Genomic DNA, 20,764 nt, shown 5'->3' with positions numbered 1-20,764 from the left:
GCTCAACATCACTAATTATTAGAGAAATGCAAATCAAAACTACAATGAGGTATCACCTCACACCGGTCAGAACAGCCATCATCCAAAAACCTACAAACAAGGCTTCCCAGGTGGTGCAGTGGTTAAGAATCCACCTGCCAATGCAGGGGACACAGGTTCCAGTCCTGGTCCGGGAAGATCCCACATGCCACAGAGCAACTAAGCCCATGCTCCGCAACAAGAGAAGCCACCGCAATGAGAAGCCCACACACCACAACAAAGAGTAGCCCCCACTCACTGCAACTAGAGAAAGCCTGCGCATAGCAACAAAGACCCAACGCAGCCAAAAATTAATTAATTAATTAAAATTTATTTTTAAAAATCTACAAACAATAAATGCTGGAGAGGGTGTGGAGAAAAGGGAACCCTCATACACTGTTGGCAAGAATGTAAATTGATACAGCCACTATGGAAAACAGTATGGAGGTTCCTTAAAGAACTAAAAACAGAACTACCATATGACCCAACAATCCTACTACTGGGCATATACCCAGAGAAAACCATAATTCAAAAAAACACATGCATCCCAATGTTCACTGAAGCACTATTTACAATAGCCAGGACATGGAAGCAACCTAAATGTCCATCAACAGAGGAATGGATAAAGATGTGGTACATATATACAATGGAATATTACTCAGCCATAAAAAGGAATAAAAATGGATCATTTGTAGAGTCGTGGATGGACCTAGAAAGTGCCATACAGAGTAAAGTAAGTCAGAAAGGGACAAGCAAATATTGTATAATAACACATATATGTGGAGTCTAGAAAAATGGTATAGATGATCTTATCTGCAAAGCAAAAATAGAGACACAGACGTAGAGAACAAACGTATGGATACCAAGGGGGAAAGGGGTGGGGTGGGAGGAACTGGGAGACTGGGATTGACACATATACATTATTGATACTATGTATAAAATAGACAACTGATGGGAACATACAGTATAGCACAGGGAACTCTTACCTAATGCACTGTGGTAACCTAAATGGGAGGGAAGTCCAAAAGGGAAGGGATATCTGTATGTGTATGGCTGATTCATTTTGTTGTGCAGTGGAGGCTAACACAACATCGTAAAGCAACCATACTCCAATAAAAATTAATTTAAAAAAAATCTACACGCAGACGTAGAGAATGGACTTGAGGACACGGGGAGCGGGAATGGTAAGCTGGGACGAAGTGAGAGAGTGGCATGGACATATATATCCCACTAGATAGCTAGTGGGAAGCAGCTCAGCTGCATAGCACAGGGAGATCAGCTCGGTGCTTTGTGACCACCTAGAGGGGTGGGATAGGGAGGGTGGGAGGGAGGGAGACGCAAGAGGGAAGAGATATGGGGACATATGAATATGTATAACTGATTCACTTTGTTATAAAGCAGAAACTAACGCACCATTGTAAAGCAATTATACTGCAATAAAGATGTTAAAAAAAATCAACAAATTTCCTCAATAGGGTTGACCATCAAAATTTTTAGAAACTGGAATAATCAAATACAAATAAATTAAAAAAAATTTTTTTAAATTAAAATATCAGTTGGTGAATCAAAAAAGTTAGGAAGATTCGGGGGCTCCCCTCCCTGCACCTTGCAGGCCCTCCTCCATCCCTGTCTTCCCAGCTGGCTCCAACTTCTCTTGCACGCCCCTGCCAAGAGCAGCCCCCCTCCTTTATTTTGTGTTAAGGCCTCCCCAGGTCCTCGGGAGCAGAAAAGAAGGCCTTCCACGGGAAGGGGCCTAGGTATGGTCACTCCCTCAAAATGAGATGGAGACAGCCCCAAAAAACTGTCTTAGGGGGTCTTAGGAGGGGGGCACAGCTAAGCTCCTGTACTAACAGGATCCCATGAGGGTTTGGATCCGGCGAAAGGAGAAGAAAGTAGAGTTGGAGCTAAAGTTAGTCTCCAAGAACAAAGCACGAAACAGAACAATGTGCTATCCCTGCGGGCCCGGAGCTCCTGGTGTCTCTGCTCAGGGGCCCTGTGCTGCCCCCCGTTGCTGAGGGGGTCAGGGCCCTGGAGCAGAGGGGGCAACGAGAGCTCCACCAAGCTACAGGACAACCCTCCCTCTCTGGAGACAATCAGAGAGGCAAATTCAACAAGAAAGCCTGTCTCCTCAGCTGTTTGTAAAAAACCTTGCTTCTTCAGTTATTTTGTTTCTGAGCTATCACTTTAAAGAAAATAAAAAGAAACATGTGAGATCTCAGCAGGTGGAGAAAGGCCTCATGAGCAGAAACACCCCCTCTCCAGCACCCCCAAGCTGGCAGCCTAAAAACAAGTGGAGACAGGGGAGTTGGGTTCTGTGTGAGTCCAGTGACTGGAGCTCAGGAAGGTAGGCTTCTGGAAGGGACTCCATTACTGCCCCTGCCTTAAGTGCATGCCCAGATATAACAGCGTGGCAGAGTTCCTGGGGGTTTGGGAGCTCTTGTGCGTTGGCAGGTGGCCCACCTGCGTTCACAGGCAGTTCTTGAGGTCCTTATAGACCTGGGAGCAGGCAACAAGGTCGCTGGCAACATGGGTGAAACTCATGAGAAGGGCGATGACCAGACACAGGTAGGACACAGACCTTCACAAGTCAGTAGCAGGTCAGGAAGTAGAACCAACACAGGGGTAAGAAGAGCAGTGTGATCACAAAGAATGCATTGCCCACTGCTTCATGTCCTTGACCTCACCCCATGCCCATTCTGTTAGATGCCCAACAGTCCATTAGCCTGACCTGTGGTCCTGAGGTCCTGGAATGTCCAAGTCTGGCTGACCAAATGCACCCACTTCCTCTTGGGTGACAAGACTCAGCTTGCCACGGACAGGTGTGGGGTCAGCATAAGTATGAAGCCCGGCATGCTGTGGCCTTGAAGGAGTAGGCCTCAAAGAGGCACTGGTCCTCCTAGTGATGACCTGTGGGTGCCCATGTTGAAAATGGGTGGTGGGGCTTCCCTGGTGGCACAGTGGTTGAGAGTCCGCCTGCCGATGCAGGGGACACGGGTTCGTGCCCCGGTCCGGGAAGATCCCACATGCCACGGAGCAGCTGGGCCCGTGAGCCATGGCCGCTGAGCCTGCGCGTCCGGAGCCTGTGCTCCACAACGGGAGAGGCCACAACAGTGAGAGGCCCGCGTACCACACACACACACAAAATGGGTGGAAGGCCATGATCAAAGACAGGTCCAGGCCATGATGATGGTAGTACCTGTCCACAGCACTGAGTGCTTGGGTAGACACTGCGGCATGTGACAGTCATGTGATGCATGGAGCCTACATGGAAACAGAAGAGCGTGGCCATGAAGGCCACAATCTCGGAGCTGAGTCCACTTAAGTCCAAAGGGGTCAGAGTACACGGAACAGAAAGCAGACAGCAGAGTGCCATGGCTGGCCTAAGCACAGGTCTCCAGGAGGCAGAAAGGAGTCTTGTGTAGGGGCCAGGTCCCAGGGCAGGACTTAGCCAGACTGGAACCCATAGGGCCTAGGAGGGGCCTCTGTGGGCCACCTTGCTAGGCCTTGCCTGGCTCTGTGGGGCCTATCCCAGAGTAGGTAGTACTGCAGGGGGTTGGGCCACAGGTCCTCTTGAATAATCTGGGCAACCCTGTCGGCCTCCGGGAGGCTGCGCTTTGAGAACCAGCTGAAGAAGCTGCGGACGGTGTCCCGCTTCCTGTGTACCAGAGTCGGAGGTTCCTGGCCCCAGTGCCAGCAAATGCGACTTGCGATTGACACCACCCGGCCTGAGGATCTGCACTCATACTTCTTCACTGTCACCTTGTTCCGAAAGTAGGGGTTGCTCCAAAAACTGAACTTGAACTTGCAGCCCGTCCTGGCGTGCCTGTGCTCCCTCACCTCCAAATTCATCACGTAGCAGAGCATGTCTTCGCCTCGGGGGCTGATCATGGCTGACAGCTGCGGGTGGTTCAGGAAGGCAGTGACCCAGAAGCCAGGAATATTCTGGATGATGAAGCTCCTTCGGGCTAGGTGCAACCAGTGCATGCGCCCAAACCTGCGCTCCAGGCGCAGGTAGGCCCTGTCCGCCTGGGCACTCACGGCCTCCAGCTCCCACTGGATGGCTTCCAGCGGGTCCACAGCTGGGCCACCAAAGTTCAGGGGCCCCGGGCCTTGCTGCGCCTCCGCTCCCACCTCCAGCTTCTCCCCCCGCACCAGCTTCTCGGCCACCTCCATCTCCTCTCCCACATGCTGCTTCCCCACCTCCCGCTCCGCCTCCTCCATGAAGATGGCGCCCTCCCCAGTCGTCACTTCCTCTGCCTTCCCGCCGGCTCCAGCCCGAGCCTCCCACCCTTCTGTGCCACAGGTTTCTGGGGCCCCGTCCCCGAAAAGACCGTTTTCTGGGCTCAGGTCAGTGGCCGCGGAGGCCTCTTCCCGGCCCTCCGGGGCAGGCAGGGCGGTCCCTGGGCGGGCTGCGGGGTCGGGATACCCGCGTCCCCCAGCCTCTTGGGCCCCAGACGCGGTGACCCGGCGCGCGGCGGTTTCCAGGCCCCCCGCACCCTCGTCCGCCATCACCTGCGGGAGCCTCTGGCCTGGAAGGGCTCGGGGCGCGCGGGCGATACTGCGGGTGCAGCGAGAGGGGCGGCTGGGTGGCTGGCAGCGACCCCAGCGGGACCGCGGGTAGTAGGCAGGGAGGCCCGATTTTCTCCTACGGGGCTCGCCCCGCCCCTTGCGCCCCCACGCTTTTCCGGATGTGATTCGCAAGGTTTCCCCGGCTGTCTTGGGACTAGGCGCCTGGCGGAGTGGCAGGGGGCTGCCCGGTGGGGATGCGACTGAGGGCGCCCAGACAGAACTGGGAGTCGGCGGTGGAAATGGGGTGAAGTGCAGGGGTGTACCAAGCAGCGAACAGCTCTGAGCAGGCGCCCAGGATCAGGCCCAACCCCACAGCCACCACGCCAGGCAATTACTGTTCCCCGCATCTGTGGTGGACAGATGGGAGTCGACTGGCTGGTGCCCACACTCGACTGTGGCTTTGGGGCAGCTTTCACAGGATAAATTACTCAGGCGTATGCAGAGGACTCAAGAGGTATCCGTTGCAGAGGCTGACTAGACAGAAACTTGCATAGTAATTGTCAGGCACGTGGAGGTGCTCAAAATATTTGTGGGAAAAGGAAGAAACAAGGTCTGAGTAGAAGGATCTAAGGGCAAGGGAAGGTCCCAAATGCCGCCAACCAGGAAGCAAGTGGACCTCTGCCTGGTTTCCCTGAACGAGCTGGATCTTCCTGGGCTGACAGGCTGAAGGGTGGACATGGCTTCACCTCGTCTTAGGCCTAGGGGCTACCCTTTTCTCTGCTCCAGACATTTCACAAATGTGAACTCTAGTCTGAAGTGCAGGGTCTGTGCACAGATAGTAAGAGCCTGGATGGACCAGCCCCTGCAGCCCTGATCCTGCAAGTGCACCTGCACTCCTGTGATCTCAGCTCCCAAACTTGTGGCCCATGGAGGTCAATACACCCAATACCCCACCCGCTCACCTGGAAGTCCTTGCCACCTCCTCCAGAAGGCCTTCAGCTTCCTCCCATCCAATGGAAAAGATAGCTTTGAGCCCCCAGACCCACTCCTGGGTATGCATCCCCTAGAGGGCAAGGTGGATTCTCTTGGGGCCCTAGCAGGGATCCAACCCACTGGGGTGGACAGTTAGTCAAGTAATCAGAAGGCCAAAGAGATGAAGAGCCAGCCCACTCACTGCCTTTGTACATAAAGCACCTGTTACACACATTAACACTTAACGTCCCATAAATTCTTGGGCTGGTCTCTGGAGTGATTTGCACTGCTTGGCTAGGAACACTGGCTCCAGACCACAGAAAAGCAAGCTTGGTCTGAGCCCTGGACAGGAGGATCTCAGTACAAGGGATGGGGCCCGGAATAGTGATGACTACCTTCACTGGAGACTGGCCAAGCAACATCAGGTGAAGCCATAATAGCCTTTCAAGAGTCTGTCTGAACCAAATGGGTAGGCGCAAGTGTGGTCAAGGTTAGGTCCTAGCTCTGTCACTTACCAGCTGTGCGCCTTGGGCAATGGATGACATTTTTTTCTTGGACAACCAGCATCCATTCCTCATCCTAACAGTACCCCAAATTTCCTTTGAGAAACTACTCCAACCCTTGTCTCAGCCTTGTCATCACTGGCCTATAGTGACTGGTTTTGGGATGGCACAGAATGCCATCACGGCCAATGAGACAGGAGACGCTTACTGAGGCTTCCGTGAAAAAAGGACTCCTCTCTCCTTAGAGAGCCCAGAAAGGGTCCCTCTCCATTTGTGGTCAGCACTGTGTGAAAATGACTGGAATTATGGCAGCATTCTTCTCCTACACAAAGGGACAAACCATTTTGAAGGGCTGGAGGATGAAGTCACAACTGCACAAGATACGGCAAACACAGGAATGCTAAGGCCAACCATGTTTGAGTTGCTGGATCAGTATTAACCTCAAGACTGCACTCCATCTGGCATTTTCAGTGACATGAAATGTCACCCTTTAAGCCAATTTGGTTTTTCTGACTCTTGCACCCAAGATTATTGTGGTGGCATGATGCCACTTACCTCAAAGATCTTTAATTCCAAAGTGCAAAGTTTGTAGGTGCTAATGTGAAGGGTTGTTACTGTCTGCCCTATACTCATCATCCCCTTGGATGCTAAAGATGTCTGGATTCCAGTTCTTCTTCAGGCTCTCTCCTACCCCTTCCCAATCAAACAGGTTCACAACTTCCAAACACATCATTCAGAAGTTTTTAATAAACAACTTCATTATAAAAACTTTTTTTTGAAAATGTAATTCTGCAAAACATTGAAAAATCTACTTTAACAAAGATAGGCCCTGTGCATTTTCTAATGGCACTTATATTTTACAATTAAAAACCTTGTTTTATATAAAGCCAAAAATACTCCAAGAGGTTATTCACTGTGTTTACAAAGTGCTAGAAGGTTTTGTCTTGTATTTTTCTCTCTTTAAATAATCTGGCGTTCCGAAAGAGTGGCTCCAAAGCCTTGACCACTGGGAAGGAGGGAGGGAGGTGTATGAGAAGTGGTGTTTCAGGAGTTCTAGTGCCGAACAGTAGGAGGTGGAGAGGTGCACTATGGGGAGAAGCCGCTAAGGAAGGAAGCTCACACCCGAAGAAACTGAACTGGAATGCTTCTTCCAAACCCCTCCATAGAGGCACTAGATTATGATGGTGGATCCTTCTCCTGTCACAACCAGTACACCCCTTTCCCTCGCCACAGACCCTACTCTCCAGTGGTGAGGTTACAGCCAATTCCTTCCACAGCAGGTTCAGAGTTCCAGGAGAGGCCAGGGTGGGGTCCCAGAGGAATCTGGACTTTTCTGGCCAACACCTGCCTAAGGCAAAGTTTCTTATTACATAAATATCCTTGTTAAAAAGCAAAATATTGATCCTGTACAATATAAACTGTTAAAAAAAAAATCGTGCTTAAAAACAGCTCCTAGATAAGAGAGGAGGTGGAGAGAGGGTGGAGAAAACAGCTACCAAAAAGAAGGGGGGTGGGGACTTAAAGGGCTACTAGGGGATAGTTCAGGGCAGTGAGAGAATTTCAACTTAGAACAATATCTATGAGCAAAAGAAGTAATCACACCTGCTTCCCAGATTTCCATTAACCAAATGCCATTGTAAAAGGGTGAGGGAAAAAACATCACTGTTACTCCTTTCCCTGCCTCTCACATCTCTAAGATGTGCAGATCCTCTGAGCTGACACACCAGGGAATGCTCTCCCCTGGCCCCCAGGACTGCACTCAACCCTGACCAGCTACTGTGCAGAGGGGGAGTTGCCTGCCACTGTTCACGGCAGCTCATGCTGACGGAGGCTGGAGGTGGTGGGGGAAGGGAACATCACCCCTTTTCCTGGTCCCCGTTTGGTCTCTGCCAACATGCCATGGCTCCTGTCCTGGGCAGAAACCCCTAGGCTCTCATGGCCTCAGTAAGGGTACTGAAGTGGGTTTGGTACTGAGTAGGATAAAGCTATTCTTATCCTTTGAACAACCAGGCCAATGTGGACTTTTTTTTTTAATTTTGGGGAGGTTTAAGAAATGGCTGGGTGTCTATGGTCCAAAAAAAAAAAACAAAACAAAAAAGGTGAAGGCAAATGTTCCTCTGCACCAGCAAAGTTCACAGTGATAGGAAAATTCCTCGTGGGTGGGAAGGGCATTGAAGGAAGAAGAAAAGAGGAACAGGACGGAAGGAAGAAGTGAGGGGAGGAGGGGCAAGGCCCCAGTTACAAGGTTTTAAATAGTTGCTTTGCCTGTCCTATGAGTTTCCCAGCATCACTAATGGGAGAGAGTATTCAAGGAAGGGACAGGAAAGAGCAGGCAAAGAGGAGGAGACTCTTCTAACCGCCCAAGACTTTGTATTCTGTGGCCAGAGGCCCATTTGCCTCTGTAAACGAAAGATGCAGGGAAGGCGGCAGGGAGGGGTGAGGGTTGCTGGGTCTAGTGATGAAGATCAGAGAGGACAAGGAGGATGGCAGCAGAGTCCTGTTTGGATCCTCACATACGAGTCCCAATAACATGCACAGCATGCAGGAGGTGGCTGCGTACCAAGGGGACGCTTTCAAAAGTAAACCTTAATTAGTCCCTGGGACTCACTGAAACGAATTTTTAGAAGCAAATCACCTACTCTGATTCTAATCTTGCCAGACACCTTGATATCTGGTTTTGTCTTTTTTTTTTTTAAAAGGTATCCCAAACTAGCCTGCCTAAATTAAAACATGCTTATTCACTCCACATTACTTGCAATCAAGGGCCAGGGAGCTACATTTTAAGGCTTTCACCTCAAAGGAAGAGTACTGGCCTGGGCTGAAGCAGAAGCCTGGGTCTTGGACCTGCTCAGTTCCTGATGATAAACCAAAGTGGTTTCTAGACAGAAGGGGGAGGGGGGGTAGGACTGGGAAGAGGCTGAGGCAGTTCCTCGGTAGTTTGTCCTGAAACCCTAGTGGAGAAGCCAGTATGAGGCACCTGCTGAGAGAAGCGCCCAGAAACTGCTGGCTGCATCTGTAGGAGTTAACAGTAAAGAGGTAGGAGTGTGTTTCTGAATCAGAGTGGAAGTGTCTCAAGAGGGCCCCACACTGGTGGTCCCTGAGCTGCCTCCCTTCCACGAGTGGGAAGAGCGAAGCCCATGCAGAACTGAGATGAAGCAGGGATGGGGTTCAGCTGGGCAAGAGCTGTGCTGTGGCAGGGAGCCCCACAAGTCAGAAGAGAAGAACTAATCATTTGTTGCAAGAAACTTGCTGAGTACTGGGGGCAAAAGTGAGAGGGGCCACAAAAGGAAGATGGAAATTCTTTGATGGAGAGCAGAGAAGCCTAGGCACAGTGGGCCTGAGTCCACGGGACTGCAAAGTGGGAGAGAGGAGGAACACTGTACAGAAGAAAACAGTTTGGTATGGGAGGCAATGATGTACACCCAGAGATTAGGACTCAACCATCTGCCCAGTCCTAACTTTCTGAAAACTCTTCTTCCAACAATTCCACAACTTCCTGGAAAAGAGACAGGAGAGAGACAAATGAGGTCTCACCCTCTCCTTTGCTATCCACACCAGCCTAGAGCCGGAGTCCCTCGTCCCAAGACTAATGATAAAAGCTCATGACATTCAGGGTGGGGATTAGAGAACTGGGGCGGGGGGTGATGGAAGTGGGCATGCCTTTCATTTCTTCCCCTCTCCAGTTCAAAAGGAGGATGAGGGGGTCGTGCTGTACTTGGAGAAAAACAGAATTGCAGACCTGTGAGAAAACTGCTCCAATCTTCTTGCCTGTCTCCTGTGGACTCTACCGAGGAAGGCAGGAACAGACACAGTCATGGAAGATGGCAGAGACTGAAGCAGTCCAAAGTCAGTTTATTTCCCCACAGGGGAAAAATATGACCTCAAGTGAAGAGAAGTCAGTGAGACCCGACTCCGCCTTGTAAACAGGGCTCCAGTTAACACCAGGTACCAAATGGTTCCGGCTGGTGCCAACTGGAATGGACTGGTGGGAATGGATTCACGGTGTGTAAACAATGTTCACTGCAATCATTCTAAGGCTATACAGCTCAGCAAGGGAGGTGAAATGGTGTGTCTGAGGCGACTGTGTAAACGGTACCGTTGCTGGAAAACACTGAAAATGGAGGTGCTAGGACAGGAGGGATGGAGGTGATGGGGAAGAACAGAGGCCCTCTCTCCTGCCTGTTGGTTGGAAGCAGGCGATGGACCCTCTGCAGCAGGGCCTCACCAACTGCTGTGGGGTCTGCAGGCTGGGACCAGAAGACGGGCTTCTTGGGCTATTTCTCTCGAGGTCATCCAAAGTAAAACCCTCTGTGTCTCCAAGAGACCTCTCCCTTCTCCAAAGAGGAGGAGGTTCTGATGCTTTGGAGAGGGAGAGGGCTAGGTGTGGCTCCCGATTCAGATTAAAAAAAAAAAAAGTAAAAATACCTGAAGTCCTATTGTATGACATCTTTTCATGGGGTTGGGGCTCAAGGCTCCTCCTGGAACTGATCCTGGAGCCCAAGCCCCCAAACCAAGTGCTCCATACAGATACTGGAATTTTTCATTTTGAACTCAGCTCCGAAAGCTCAGCTGCCTTCATGGGGGATGCATATGGGGTAGATAGATACTGAGACTCCCTGACAGAGCCAAGACTGAGCTGAGGTCCTCCTTGGGGCTACTGGAATGCCTGGTGGAAACGAGGCAGGGTGGTGGTGCTCAGGCCAGAGGTGAAGACAGGAGGCAAGGAGTGCAGAGGCCCAAAGTTCAGCGGTCCCCCAGCTCCCGGGGAATCTTGAGGCTGAGCTTGCAAAGTGGTGAGCAGGGGCTGCGCCTCAGCCTGGGAGTAGCCCATGACCAGGCCTCCTGTGGCCCCGGGCGGGTTACATGGGGGCAGGTTGAGAGGAAGAAAGCCCAGTAAGTGGGAGAAGTCCACATTAGCAGCGCAGAGGGCCTCAGAGAGGTTGGCGGGGCTCTTGGTGAGCAGTGCTTCATCTAGGAGGGCCGCAGCTGCCGCCGGCTGAGGTGAGGCGGGCTGGGGTTCAGCGGATGAGAGAGACAGGCTTCCAGGAAGCTCCGCCAGCAAACTATCCACCTCCACTTTGGGCAATTTGTCGGGCAAGTATGAGGTAGATCCAAGCTGGTATTTTGGAGGAAGCTGAGCTGGGGAAGAGATAGGTGAGGACTCCAGAGGGTAGCTCATACCCATGGGCAGCGTGTTGTGCACCAGGGAGTGTGGCACACCCGCACTGGGCATGGTAGGGATGTGGGCACCATACATGCCCATGGGCAACATGCCAGGGAAGGCCTTGGCCCCCATCACGTCCCGAGAGGCCATGCACAGCACAGGGCTCAGCTCTTCCTTCACGTTGACTGTGGAGCTGCAGCTGAGCAGGCCTAACATGTCCACTGGCTCTGTCTTGATCTTGAGCAGCTCTTGCGAGTGACTCTTCTTGACATGACGTGTCAGGTGGTCTTTGCGGCCAAATCGCTGGGCACAGTACTGGCACAGGAAGTCTTTCCGGCCTGTGTGGACCACCAGGTGCCGCCGCACATCCTTCCGAGTATAGAACCGCCGGTCACAGTGGTCACAGGGGTGCTTCTTCTCCTTGGCGCCACCTGCTACCCGGCGTGAGTGGGCCTTCAGGTGCTCTAGCAGGGCCTGGGTACTCTCGAAGGTCTGCAGGCACACCTTGCAGCTGAGGTCACCACTGCTGGCGGCATGCATGGCCAGGTGGCGCCGGTAGCCCAGCTTCGTATTGTAATTCTTACCGCACTCAGAACAGTGGAGGGCCTCTTTGTTGGGGTCATGGGTCTGCAGGTGGTTCCGCAGATGATCCTTGCGGTGAAACATCTTATCACAGTACATGCACTGGTGGGGTTTCTGGGCTGAGTGAGTGGCCATGTGCCTGGAGATAGGGATGGAGGACAGAGGAGAAAGAAATGAGATCACAAGGGCTGGCTATAGACAACTGAGTTGTCCACTGACAGGCAACTAGACACAAAAATTATGGTGCAACCATGCAGTGGAATGGAATACCATGCCAACTGTATTCTATAGATATCCTCGACCACCTGCAAAATCACAGGTACTGCTATTCTTTGCAGCACTGATTTTAGTAGCAAAAAATCAGGAACAAGCTAAATGTTCATCAATAGGGAACTGATTAAGTTATTCTAAGTCCATAAAATGACTCAACTTTTTTTTTTTTTCTGGCCATGAGGCTTGTGGGATCTTAGTTCCCTGATCAGGGATCGAACCTGGGTCCTCAGCAGTGAAAGCACAGAGTCCTAACCACTGGACCACCAGAGAATTCCCAACTCAACTTTTTAAAATAATAGCAGCTTTATATGTACCACAGGTAACAAGCTCCTAGATACACTTAAGTCAAAAAAACCCATGAGACAGAATAGTGCCTATGGAATAGTACTATACAAATGAAAAGAGGGAAGATATATGTATGTTTGCTTGTATGAGCTTAAAATATTTCTGGAAGGCTACACAAGAAACTGACAACATTGGCTACCTATGGGGAGAAGAAATGGGCAGCTTTTATGGGTGTGATAGAGAATTTTCATTATATGCCTTTTGAATTTTGAATGCATTTCCTTTGCAAAAAAAAGCATATTTACAAAAATTTAAATGACACAATAAAGGGAAAATGAAATATATCTAAACTTCCTGATCTGGAACAATATCCGAAGATATAGGGAGCCAAGTCAAAAAAGGAAGTTCAGTATAGTGCGTGTAATACAATCCCCTGTGAAAATAAAGAAGGAAGGGAATACACGTTTGAACGTCTCAACAAGAATACACAAGAAACTGCCTTTGGGGAGGAGAACAGTGGCTTCGAGTGTGACAATTCGTTTTTCACTGCATGTCCATTGGTACCACTTAAATTGTTTGCCACACAAAGCAGCAACATTTAATTTTAGCATATGTGCTGCCGAAGCGAGCACAGCAGCAACATTTAAAAACTTTTTTTTAGTGATCTGGCACCTCAGTGTCCCTTGGTTTGCTCCTGCTCCTTTCTGTCTGGAAAGCAGCTCAGAATCCAGGAACTGCAATCCAGAGCTCCATAGTACATTCAGAATCAACTCAGCAAGACTCTGGAGTCCCACCGTTTGCAAGCCCTGTGTGAGATGCGTGATTAACCTTGTCCTCCATGAGGCTGAAGCACAGGGCAGCCCCACCCACCAGTCAGTCAGTGGCAGAGGCTGAATTTAAACACTGACCTTCCTGAGACCCAGGTTCACTTAGGTATGCCACTGCCGTCTCTAGCACGGCACCCAGTGATTCTTATCAATCGTACCCATTACCCTCATGCTGTGTGTGAGTGCTCACACCTATGAGGGTTACTATTAACCTCCCGTGACACAACTGGCATGAAAACGTATGAGGGGGAGATGCTGAGTGACCCACAGTCTATTTCCCTCATTTTCAAGGTGAGGAAACAAAGGCCCAGAGAGGTTTAGTAATTCACCTAAAATACAGTGACTAAGGGTGGAGTCAAGGCTCCTGTCTCCTGGCCCAGGACCTTTCCTGTAGCCTCCCACTGACACTCAGACTGTCACTAAGAAAGTCTAAGAGGACAGCCCCAACTGAAATCCACCTAAGACAGAGGAGCACACAGAGTCAAAGCATTCCTGAGGACAACAGAACGGTCATGAGGGCAACCCTGGCCACACGCTACCCTGTTACCTGTTTTAGTTCCTTCCTATCAACTGTTTTCCAGACAAGGAACTGAGGCTTTCTGTGGTCATCTTGTTCTTGCGTTTACCCATTTACTGTCTGTCCCTGCTATTAGACAGTAAACTCAAGGAGGGCCAGCACCCCCATCTGTCTGGCTCACGATTCTGTCCGTATCACTGAACACTGTGCCTGGTATGTGGCAGGAGATCAATAAATAATAGTCAAGAGATGAATGACTGTGCATCAGGAAGTCTCCATTATTGGTAAAGGGCATGTTCATAGTCCTCTGATGGAAAGGCAAAGATAAAATCAAAATTACGTCCGAGTGGGCCCCCCTCCCTTCAAAGCTGCTCTGTCATTATCTGCTTTACACCAGGGCGTTCACATTCCATTTCACTTTAAGTAGGGGTTCTTGGGCTTAGAAGTTTCAGGAAATCTTCCAACCCAGAGGACACCAGGTACTCTACAGAGACATAAGTAATCATCTGAGTGGCATGCTAGTTCAGTAGAAGAGGCACTGCAGGACCTAAGAAGCTATAGACCTTGGGTAAGTTACTTCTCCACTCTGAGCCTGCACTTTAAAATTTACAGATTGGACCTGAGGGTCTCCTTTTCCTTCTAAACTTCTAAAACTGATTCCTCATTTGGGGCTAATATTCTGACCATTACCTGACATAGGTGGGGAAAGTAGCACAGGCATACCTCGGAGATATTGCAGGTTTGGTTCCAGACCACTGCGATAAAGTGAACGTCACAATAATAGGAGTCACATGAATTTTTTGGTTTCCTAGTGCATATAAAAGTTATGTTTACACTATACTGTGGTCTATTAAGTGTGCAATAGCATTATGTCTAAAAAACCAATGTATATACTTAATTAAAAAATATTTTATTGCTAAAAAAATGCTAGCTATCATCTGAGCCTTCAGCAAGCTATAATCTTTTTTTGTGAGAATTACCAAAACATGACACAGAGACATGAAGTGAGCAAATGCTGTTGGAAAACTGGGCCAACTTTCTTGACTGAGAGTTGCCACAAACCTTCAATTTGTAAAAAACGCAGTATCTGAGAAGTACAATAAAGTGAAGTGCAATACAATGAGGTATACCTGTATTGAAAAAAAAAATTCTATCTAGTTTGTTCGTGGCTATCTGATATTGTACCCATCAGATTCTAGTGTTTGAATAAAAAATACCACCATTATTTTTCAGTGAGTGGCCTCAAACGGTTGACGTTCAGGGTACACTTATGGGACAAATTAACCTCTACTCTTCTGCCACAGATAAAGTCCCACACTCAGTGGAGTCTCTCTGGCTTTATCCTCTGGAAACCTCAGGGCAGGAAGAGGTATGGGAGTGTCACCTACCTATACAGCTTGTACTTGGAGGCAAACGCCTTGCCACAGTGCAGCTGAGGGCAGCTATACGGCCTCTGCTCTGGATGGGGGAGGCTCTGAGGCCTCAGCTTCTCCCCATTTGAGAAGGGTGTCCCCGAGATTTCACATTGGCACTTCACTTGACTCTCCGCCTCCCGGCCCCGAGGCCTGGGAACTAGTTTCCAGCCCACTTCCTCCTCCTGCTTTGCATCTTGAATCCAGGGGGGGACGCTGGTGAAAAATGTGGTCATGGCAAGGCTAATGGCGAAGGGCCATGTTATTGAGAAAGCCTCCCCATCAGCTCCACAGGGCTCTGTGCTCTGTCACAGCCTCCAACGCAGCCTTCAGAAAACAATCTCTTCACCTGAAACATCAGAACACCTGGTGTTAGGGAGCCCAATACCGTGAAAACATGGGCTCTGGAGGCAGAGAGATCCCCGTTCCATCCCAGCCCTTCCACTCAGAAGCCATGTGACTTTCAGCCAATTACTTCCCTGAGCTGTTCCCTCATTTACAAAATGGGCTTAATAATCTCCTACATCATAAGGATCTTTTGAGAATTAAATGAGATAATAAATATAAAGCATTCAGCAGAAGGCTGGGCACCTAGTAAGTGCTTAGTGGTAACTATTATTACAAGTACCACCTAGGCTAATAGGAAAACAGGATAATCAGAGGAAGTAAAAGCTCTAAACTCCAGACTTTCCCTTCTAACTTCACTTTTACATCCTTTCCACTAAATTTAGAAATAGCAGCACCTCCTCCTCCTCTTCACCCTACCTCCTCCTCACTTTCTACAATTCTCCTCATAGAGGTGCTAAGGAGCAATAAAATGCCCAAAAGGCATCAGAGGAGAAAGAAGCCATTACTTAGGAAATTTACACCCTGGAGAGTCAGCCCCTGCGCCAGATGTGTTTCTTAGCAGATGTGTTTCTTAATAGCATATCAACATCAAGAGGTTCTGTCTGAGGAAGGCAACAGCAGACTCAGCATTTCCACTAAACCAGTACTGGTCCTGTCCCGCCCTCAACCACCACTCTGGGTCTCTTGGTCTCAGGGCCCAAACCATACTTCTTTAGCAAAGCCCGTCGAACATGCAAGGTGTTGAGGGTCCCAAAGACCCTCATAGAGCACGTGCATGTCTCCATTATGAGCAAGTAACACACGTGCATTAGAACTTAGACTCCATCACCAAACTCTGATTCTTTGCGAGTTCAGATCACATCTCTTTCATCTCCATACACCTAGCATCTAGAAAAGGACTTTCAACTTTCTTTTAGATGAGTAAATCAGTCATTGAAGGCAAGTGGATTCTTATTGGCTAACATGCTCAGGAAGTTCTAGTTTAAACTGAGCTCCAAAGTGGGGAGCCAATATCTTGAAGTCTGATGCCTTCTACTGGGTTGTGGAGTGGGGCGGGGGAGCAAAGGTGACACAACTTCTTTCCTGACTCAACTCAGAGGAAGAGAGAAAGGGCATTACCGTACTGATTCTCAAAAGGGGGACAACAGAGCCACATTCACACTCACAAGCTCATCACACAAGATTACCAACCCCAATGCAACTTGCTATAACAGGGGACTTTGCTTTGAAGAGGTCATGCCAAAATTTGGTCATGAGGCTTTTCCACGTGAAGGGAGCAAAAGGGGTATCTGGGGATTGTCCATGAGAATCTGGGGAGGGCTCCAATTGCACAAACTAGCTGTGGGCCAAAGAATGCTTGCTCAGCTCATTAGCACCTGCTGCTTACAGTGACCATTCAACCAACAGGCTGGCCGTGAACGAGATGATGGGATCAGCGGGTTTATGCCCGAGAGAGCTTTGCTCATCATTAACATAAGCTACGTCCTGTTCAGGAACCATTCCTCTTGTTGAAGAAACACTGCAGTGTAATATGATAAACATCTCCCTATCACGAGTGGAGATTTGCCTAGAAAGATCTGCACAAAGGTGGCTGCATTTCGCATGAGTCACGTGTTAGCACTAAAAACTAGTCCCACTTGAGCCTTCGAGTCATCATGGCATATTTGCCTGCTTCACGATAAAGCTCAAGGGCCTCTGATGTCTGGCTTTCATTGTTTAAGTCCCCTCCTTCTTCCAAAGGGTGGAATTACCTGTTTATAATACCAGCGATTACTAGGCAGCTTGGAATTGCGTAGAGAGCGAGCACGAATTTGAACATCTAGTTTGGAGGGAATTTCCCCCACCTTCAAAGTCAAATTCTGCCCCACCCCCCCTCAATATGTGAAATCATGCACCTCAGCCTCTGGAAAGTTGGGAATGGCAGCCAGAGGGAAGCAAGTCACATCACTCTGGCTGATGTGAGAGAGGAGCCTAGCCTTGGAAATTCCACGCAAACTCAGAAAGAGAACAGTATGTCCCCCACCACCCACACGTCCACCTCATCTGTTCTTCTGAACAAGCACAAACAAGACACAGCAGTTTAGTATGCTGCTGCTGGAAGAGTGAGTAATGGGCTTCTAGGAAAGAGGCTGATGGTGGCTAAGAAGAGCTCTCAGGGTTGTACTGATAGAACCAAAGAAGGAAGGCAGCAGCCATGTGCTTGCCTTGATTTGCACGTAATGGGGCTATGGCTTTAGTGTTACCTTAGGAACCCTTCTGGAAATCTAGTTTTTCTCCCTCTGTCCCTTGTCTGCAAACTCCCTTCATCCAGGAAGATTCCTGGGCCTCTCCCACATTATCCGAAGGCCTATTCCTTCAGACATCTTCCTCTGCAAAACTGTGAAAAAATTCTGCTTCTCTTTCAAAGCTGCTCTTCTGGTCTCATACTCTAACCTTAACAACTACAGAAGCTGACAGAACCTGTTCCCATAAAACAAACACAATCAAGCCCTCCCAGTTACTGGTATAACTCGGTATATTTTCATCCTAAGATTCCTTCTGGCGTCTGATCTGAAGAGGGAGGTATTGTGGAAAGAACCTTGGACTTGCTATCAGAAGACTGCCACTTACTGGCTGTGAAACCATGGGCAGGTTACGTAGTTTCTCTGAACCTCAGTTTCCTCAATTTCTAAAATAGATATTTGTTCTCCTTACCTATAAAATTCTCATGGAAGATTCAGTGAAACACTCTTGAAATGTCTGACATAAAACGTGTAAATACAAACAGTGCTGACTCTGAGGTCTAAATTGTGTCTCCCTCTTTTCCGCACGGGGCCTGAGTAGTACTACTTTTTTTTTTTCTCCCTAGATGAGTCTTCTCAGGCCTCAGAGTGAGTTTCCTTCCCTTCCCAACATCTCCCCAGAATGCAGCCTTCCCCTTTTCCCTCACAATTAACCCTCAGCACACCCCCCGGAGCCAGTCCCCCTTACTTTATCTTCCTCCAGCACCATATCCTGGGCCAGAGTTCCCTCACTGTAGGAATCTCCTCTATGATTAAGGCCCCACGCCCCAAATACAAATGCTTGCTAAAAACTCTGTATGGCCCTCTTTGGAAGCCTTTAAAGGAGACAAATCGCTTCCTCGTCTGTCTGTCCTCTGTTGTGTGCCATGATGCCTGCTGCCCTCTGATGAAACTATAGTTTTTATGGTGTTACATCATCTCTATAGAGACTGCGTTCTTTCTCCATTATTAGCCTGTTTCCTCATCTGTAAAACTAAAAATACTTACCTCACAGGCTTGTTGTAAGGATTATTTTAGTCAGGTATGCAAAGGGCTCAGCACAGGGCTTGGCTTGCTCTAAGTACCCAACAAAAGGCAGCTATTATCTTTGTCTTTGTATTGAGTTGCATGTTCCCACCTTCTGCTGCCACAGTTGAATTCTCTCAAACCTCCCCCCAAAACTGTTGAGAAATAGCGCCCCTGCACCAAGGAAAGGGTTAATCTGTAAGTGTTCTTAACTAGAGAGACCCACAGAGGATTAACAGCTCCACTTCAGTGACTACCCTAAAATAGCTTTTATCCCTGCTGCCCAAGAGCTACTTGGGGATCTGAAGAACTCAATTCAACACCTGCCGAGGAGGAAACACACCCAGGAACTTTCCTTGCGGTGGACACAATCTTCCCTTAAGCAGAACCCAAAATAGCAACTGGGAAATTATAAATAGACTTAGAGATAAAAAACAGGTCCTGACCTGGGCATCAGAAACAAATCCAAAAGACACACTGACTGACTGGAGAACGGTGAGAAGGAAAGGGGGAAATGGGTACAGCTGCCCCCCAAAACACACACACAAACACACATACACTCCAGAGTGGGGGGAGAATTAAATTACAGGGAGGCTGGAGCGTCTCAATGACTTGCATCATTCCAGGAGACATCAAACAGGATTAACAGGGGCTGCTAGTTCTTCTATCGGTGTAGATGGACCCTTTTTAGAGTCCCTTTGATTCATGATTTCCTCTGATTCCCGCTGCCTCCCACTCCTAAGGAGGCCTTGAGCAAATGGCTGCAACTCACAACAGCCCCATTTTCACCAAGAGGAAACCTGATTAGACACCCCCCCCCAATCCCGTGGCCTCACCTCGGGCGGTAGGGTTAGCAACCCCAGGCCACACTCTTTCAGAGTCCCAGGCAGACAGGTGGGAAAACACACACACGCCAGGACACAGGAACACTTGCAGGTGAAAGTACCAACTCCCCACACCCGATGTCCCCTTATCTTGCACCTTACAAGTCCCTTTCCCCCACCGAGATGGGGCCAGCACAGGATTTGCAGGGGATAGCCTGTCTCCTGGTTCGTTTCTAGACCACCATACTGCATGGGGGGAAAGGTTAAACGCCCCTGGGCTGGGAGGGCTGGAGGTAGACGGCTGCCGGACCAGGGACAGAAATTCAGGAAGAAGTCTGGAGGTCTCAGGAATGGAACACAGGGAGGAGCAAGTTATCTCGATCCCTAAGAGACCCCCACCCCACCCTCCGCAAAGAAAGAGAGACGGTGGGGGGTGGGGGATGGATTACACGGGCTGGAGGGTTAAAGGGGCTGAAGATAAAAGCGAATTCCCTGAATTTCAAGAGTCTCAAAATGGTACCGGGTGGAAGCTGTCTAGAGTTTGGGAGTACGATCGCCGAGGAAGGAACTATGGGTAGAAATTATTTGGGTTCTCCAAAACCAAATAATTGAGGGAAGCCTCAAAAGGGGTTATGTGGTTCTGGGAAATGAAACAGAGGAGAAAGAGCGAACTATTTGGAGCAGGAAAGGGGGTTATGTGGGTCCGGGTAGGCGTGTCTGAGAGGAGAGAGCAGGTGCAGCTTATCTGCGTCCCCCAGACCCGGGTCCCTGGTAAGGTCAGCAGCGTGTTATCTGTGTCTCCAGGGAGCCTGGGGGGTCGGGAGTGGGGGACCCCCCACCCCCCAGGGCTGAGGCTCCAGGTCTCGGAAGGGAGGGGGCCAGCGGGCTTTCTTCAGGTCCCCCAGACCCAGGTATCGGGTCCGGGGAAAGTTTTCGTCACCCTGGGGCCTATCTGGGCCGGGCTGGCGCAGAGGGGGCCTCGGGTCGGGGGTTTGGGCGACCGCGCTCAGGGGCCAGAGATGAGGGGCGCTGCAGCTTCGGGTGCCGGGCGCGCGGGCGCAGCGAGACTGCCTCCCGCCCCGCTCCCCGCCGTCCCCCAGGGCCCTCGCCCACACTCACCGCGTTCCGGGCCCCGCGCTGCGGGCCGGGCCGCGTTCGGGCTCCGCCAGGCCCGCTCAGGCCCCGGTAGTGGCGGCGGTCGGGCCATTGTGCGGTGCATTCTGGGAGCTGCACGAGCGGGCGC

General features: G+C 49.9%; 2 protein-coding genes across 3 annotated transcripts; both read right to left on the bottom strand.

Moving 5' to 3' along the window:
• Window positions 1–385: 385 nt before the first annotated feature.
• On the bottom strand, window positions 386–4,653 carry LOC132476132 (putative testis-specific Y-encoded-like protein 3). The gene has a single exon (XM_060077890.1). The coding sequence runs from the start codon at window positions 4,525–4,527 to the stop codon at window positions 3,463–3,465; it is 1,065 nt and encodes a 354-aa protein (XP_059933873.1). The 5' UTR covers window positions 4,528–4,653; the 3' UTR covers window positions 386–3,462.
• A 2,146-nt stretch (window positions 4,654–6,799) lies between these two features.
• Window positions 6,800–20,744, bottom strand: PLAGL2 (PLAG1 like zinc finger 2). 2 transcript variants are annotated; one of them, XM_060078824.1, is made up of 3 exons: window positions 20,641–20,744; window positions 15,039–15,411; window positions 6,800–11,887 (listed from the first exon to the last, which is right to left on the bottom strand). In XM_060078824.1, exons 2-3 carry the CDS (start codon window positions 15,296–15,298, stop codon window positions 10,657–10,659), a joined length of 1,491 nt encoding a protein of 496 aa, XP_059934807.1. In that variant the 5' UTR covers window positions 15,299–15,411; window positions 20,641–20,744; the 3' UTR covers window positions 6,800–10,656. The 2 variants fall into 2 exon arrangements, with proteins under 2 accessions (XP_059934807.1, XP_059934808.1); XM_060078825.1 differs by lacking the exon at window positions 15,039–15,411.
• Between the last annotated feature and the right edge of the window lie 20 nt (window positions 20,745–20,764).

Source organism: Mesoplodon densirostris, chromosome 16, assembly GCF_025265405.1.
Source record: "Mesoplodon densirostris isolate mMesDen1 chromosome 16, mMesDen1 primary haplotype, whole genome shotgun sequence".
Taxonomy (NCBI): domain Eukaryota; kingdom Metazoa; phylum Chordata; class Mammalia; order Artiodactyla; family Ziphiidae; genus Mesoplodon; species Mesoplodon densirostris.
This window is presented reverse-complemented; position numbering and strand designations above follow the sequence as displayed.

Coding starts and splice junctions, on each gene's coding strand:
- LOC132476132 (XM_060077890.1), bottom strand. CDS start 4,527: ATGGCGGACGAGGGTGCGGGGGGCCTGGAAACCGCCGCGCGCCGGGTC.
- PLAGL2 (XM_060078824.1), bottom strand. CDS start 15,298: ATGACCACATTTTTCACCAGCGTCCCCCCCTGGATTCAAGATGCAAAG. Junction 11,888..15,038: donor TCCAAGTACAAGCTGTATAG/GTAGGTGACACT, acceptor CCCTATCTCCAG/GCACATGGCCACTCACTCAG.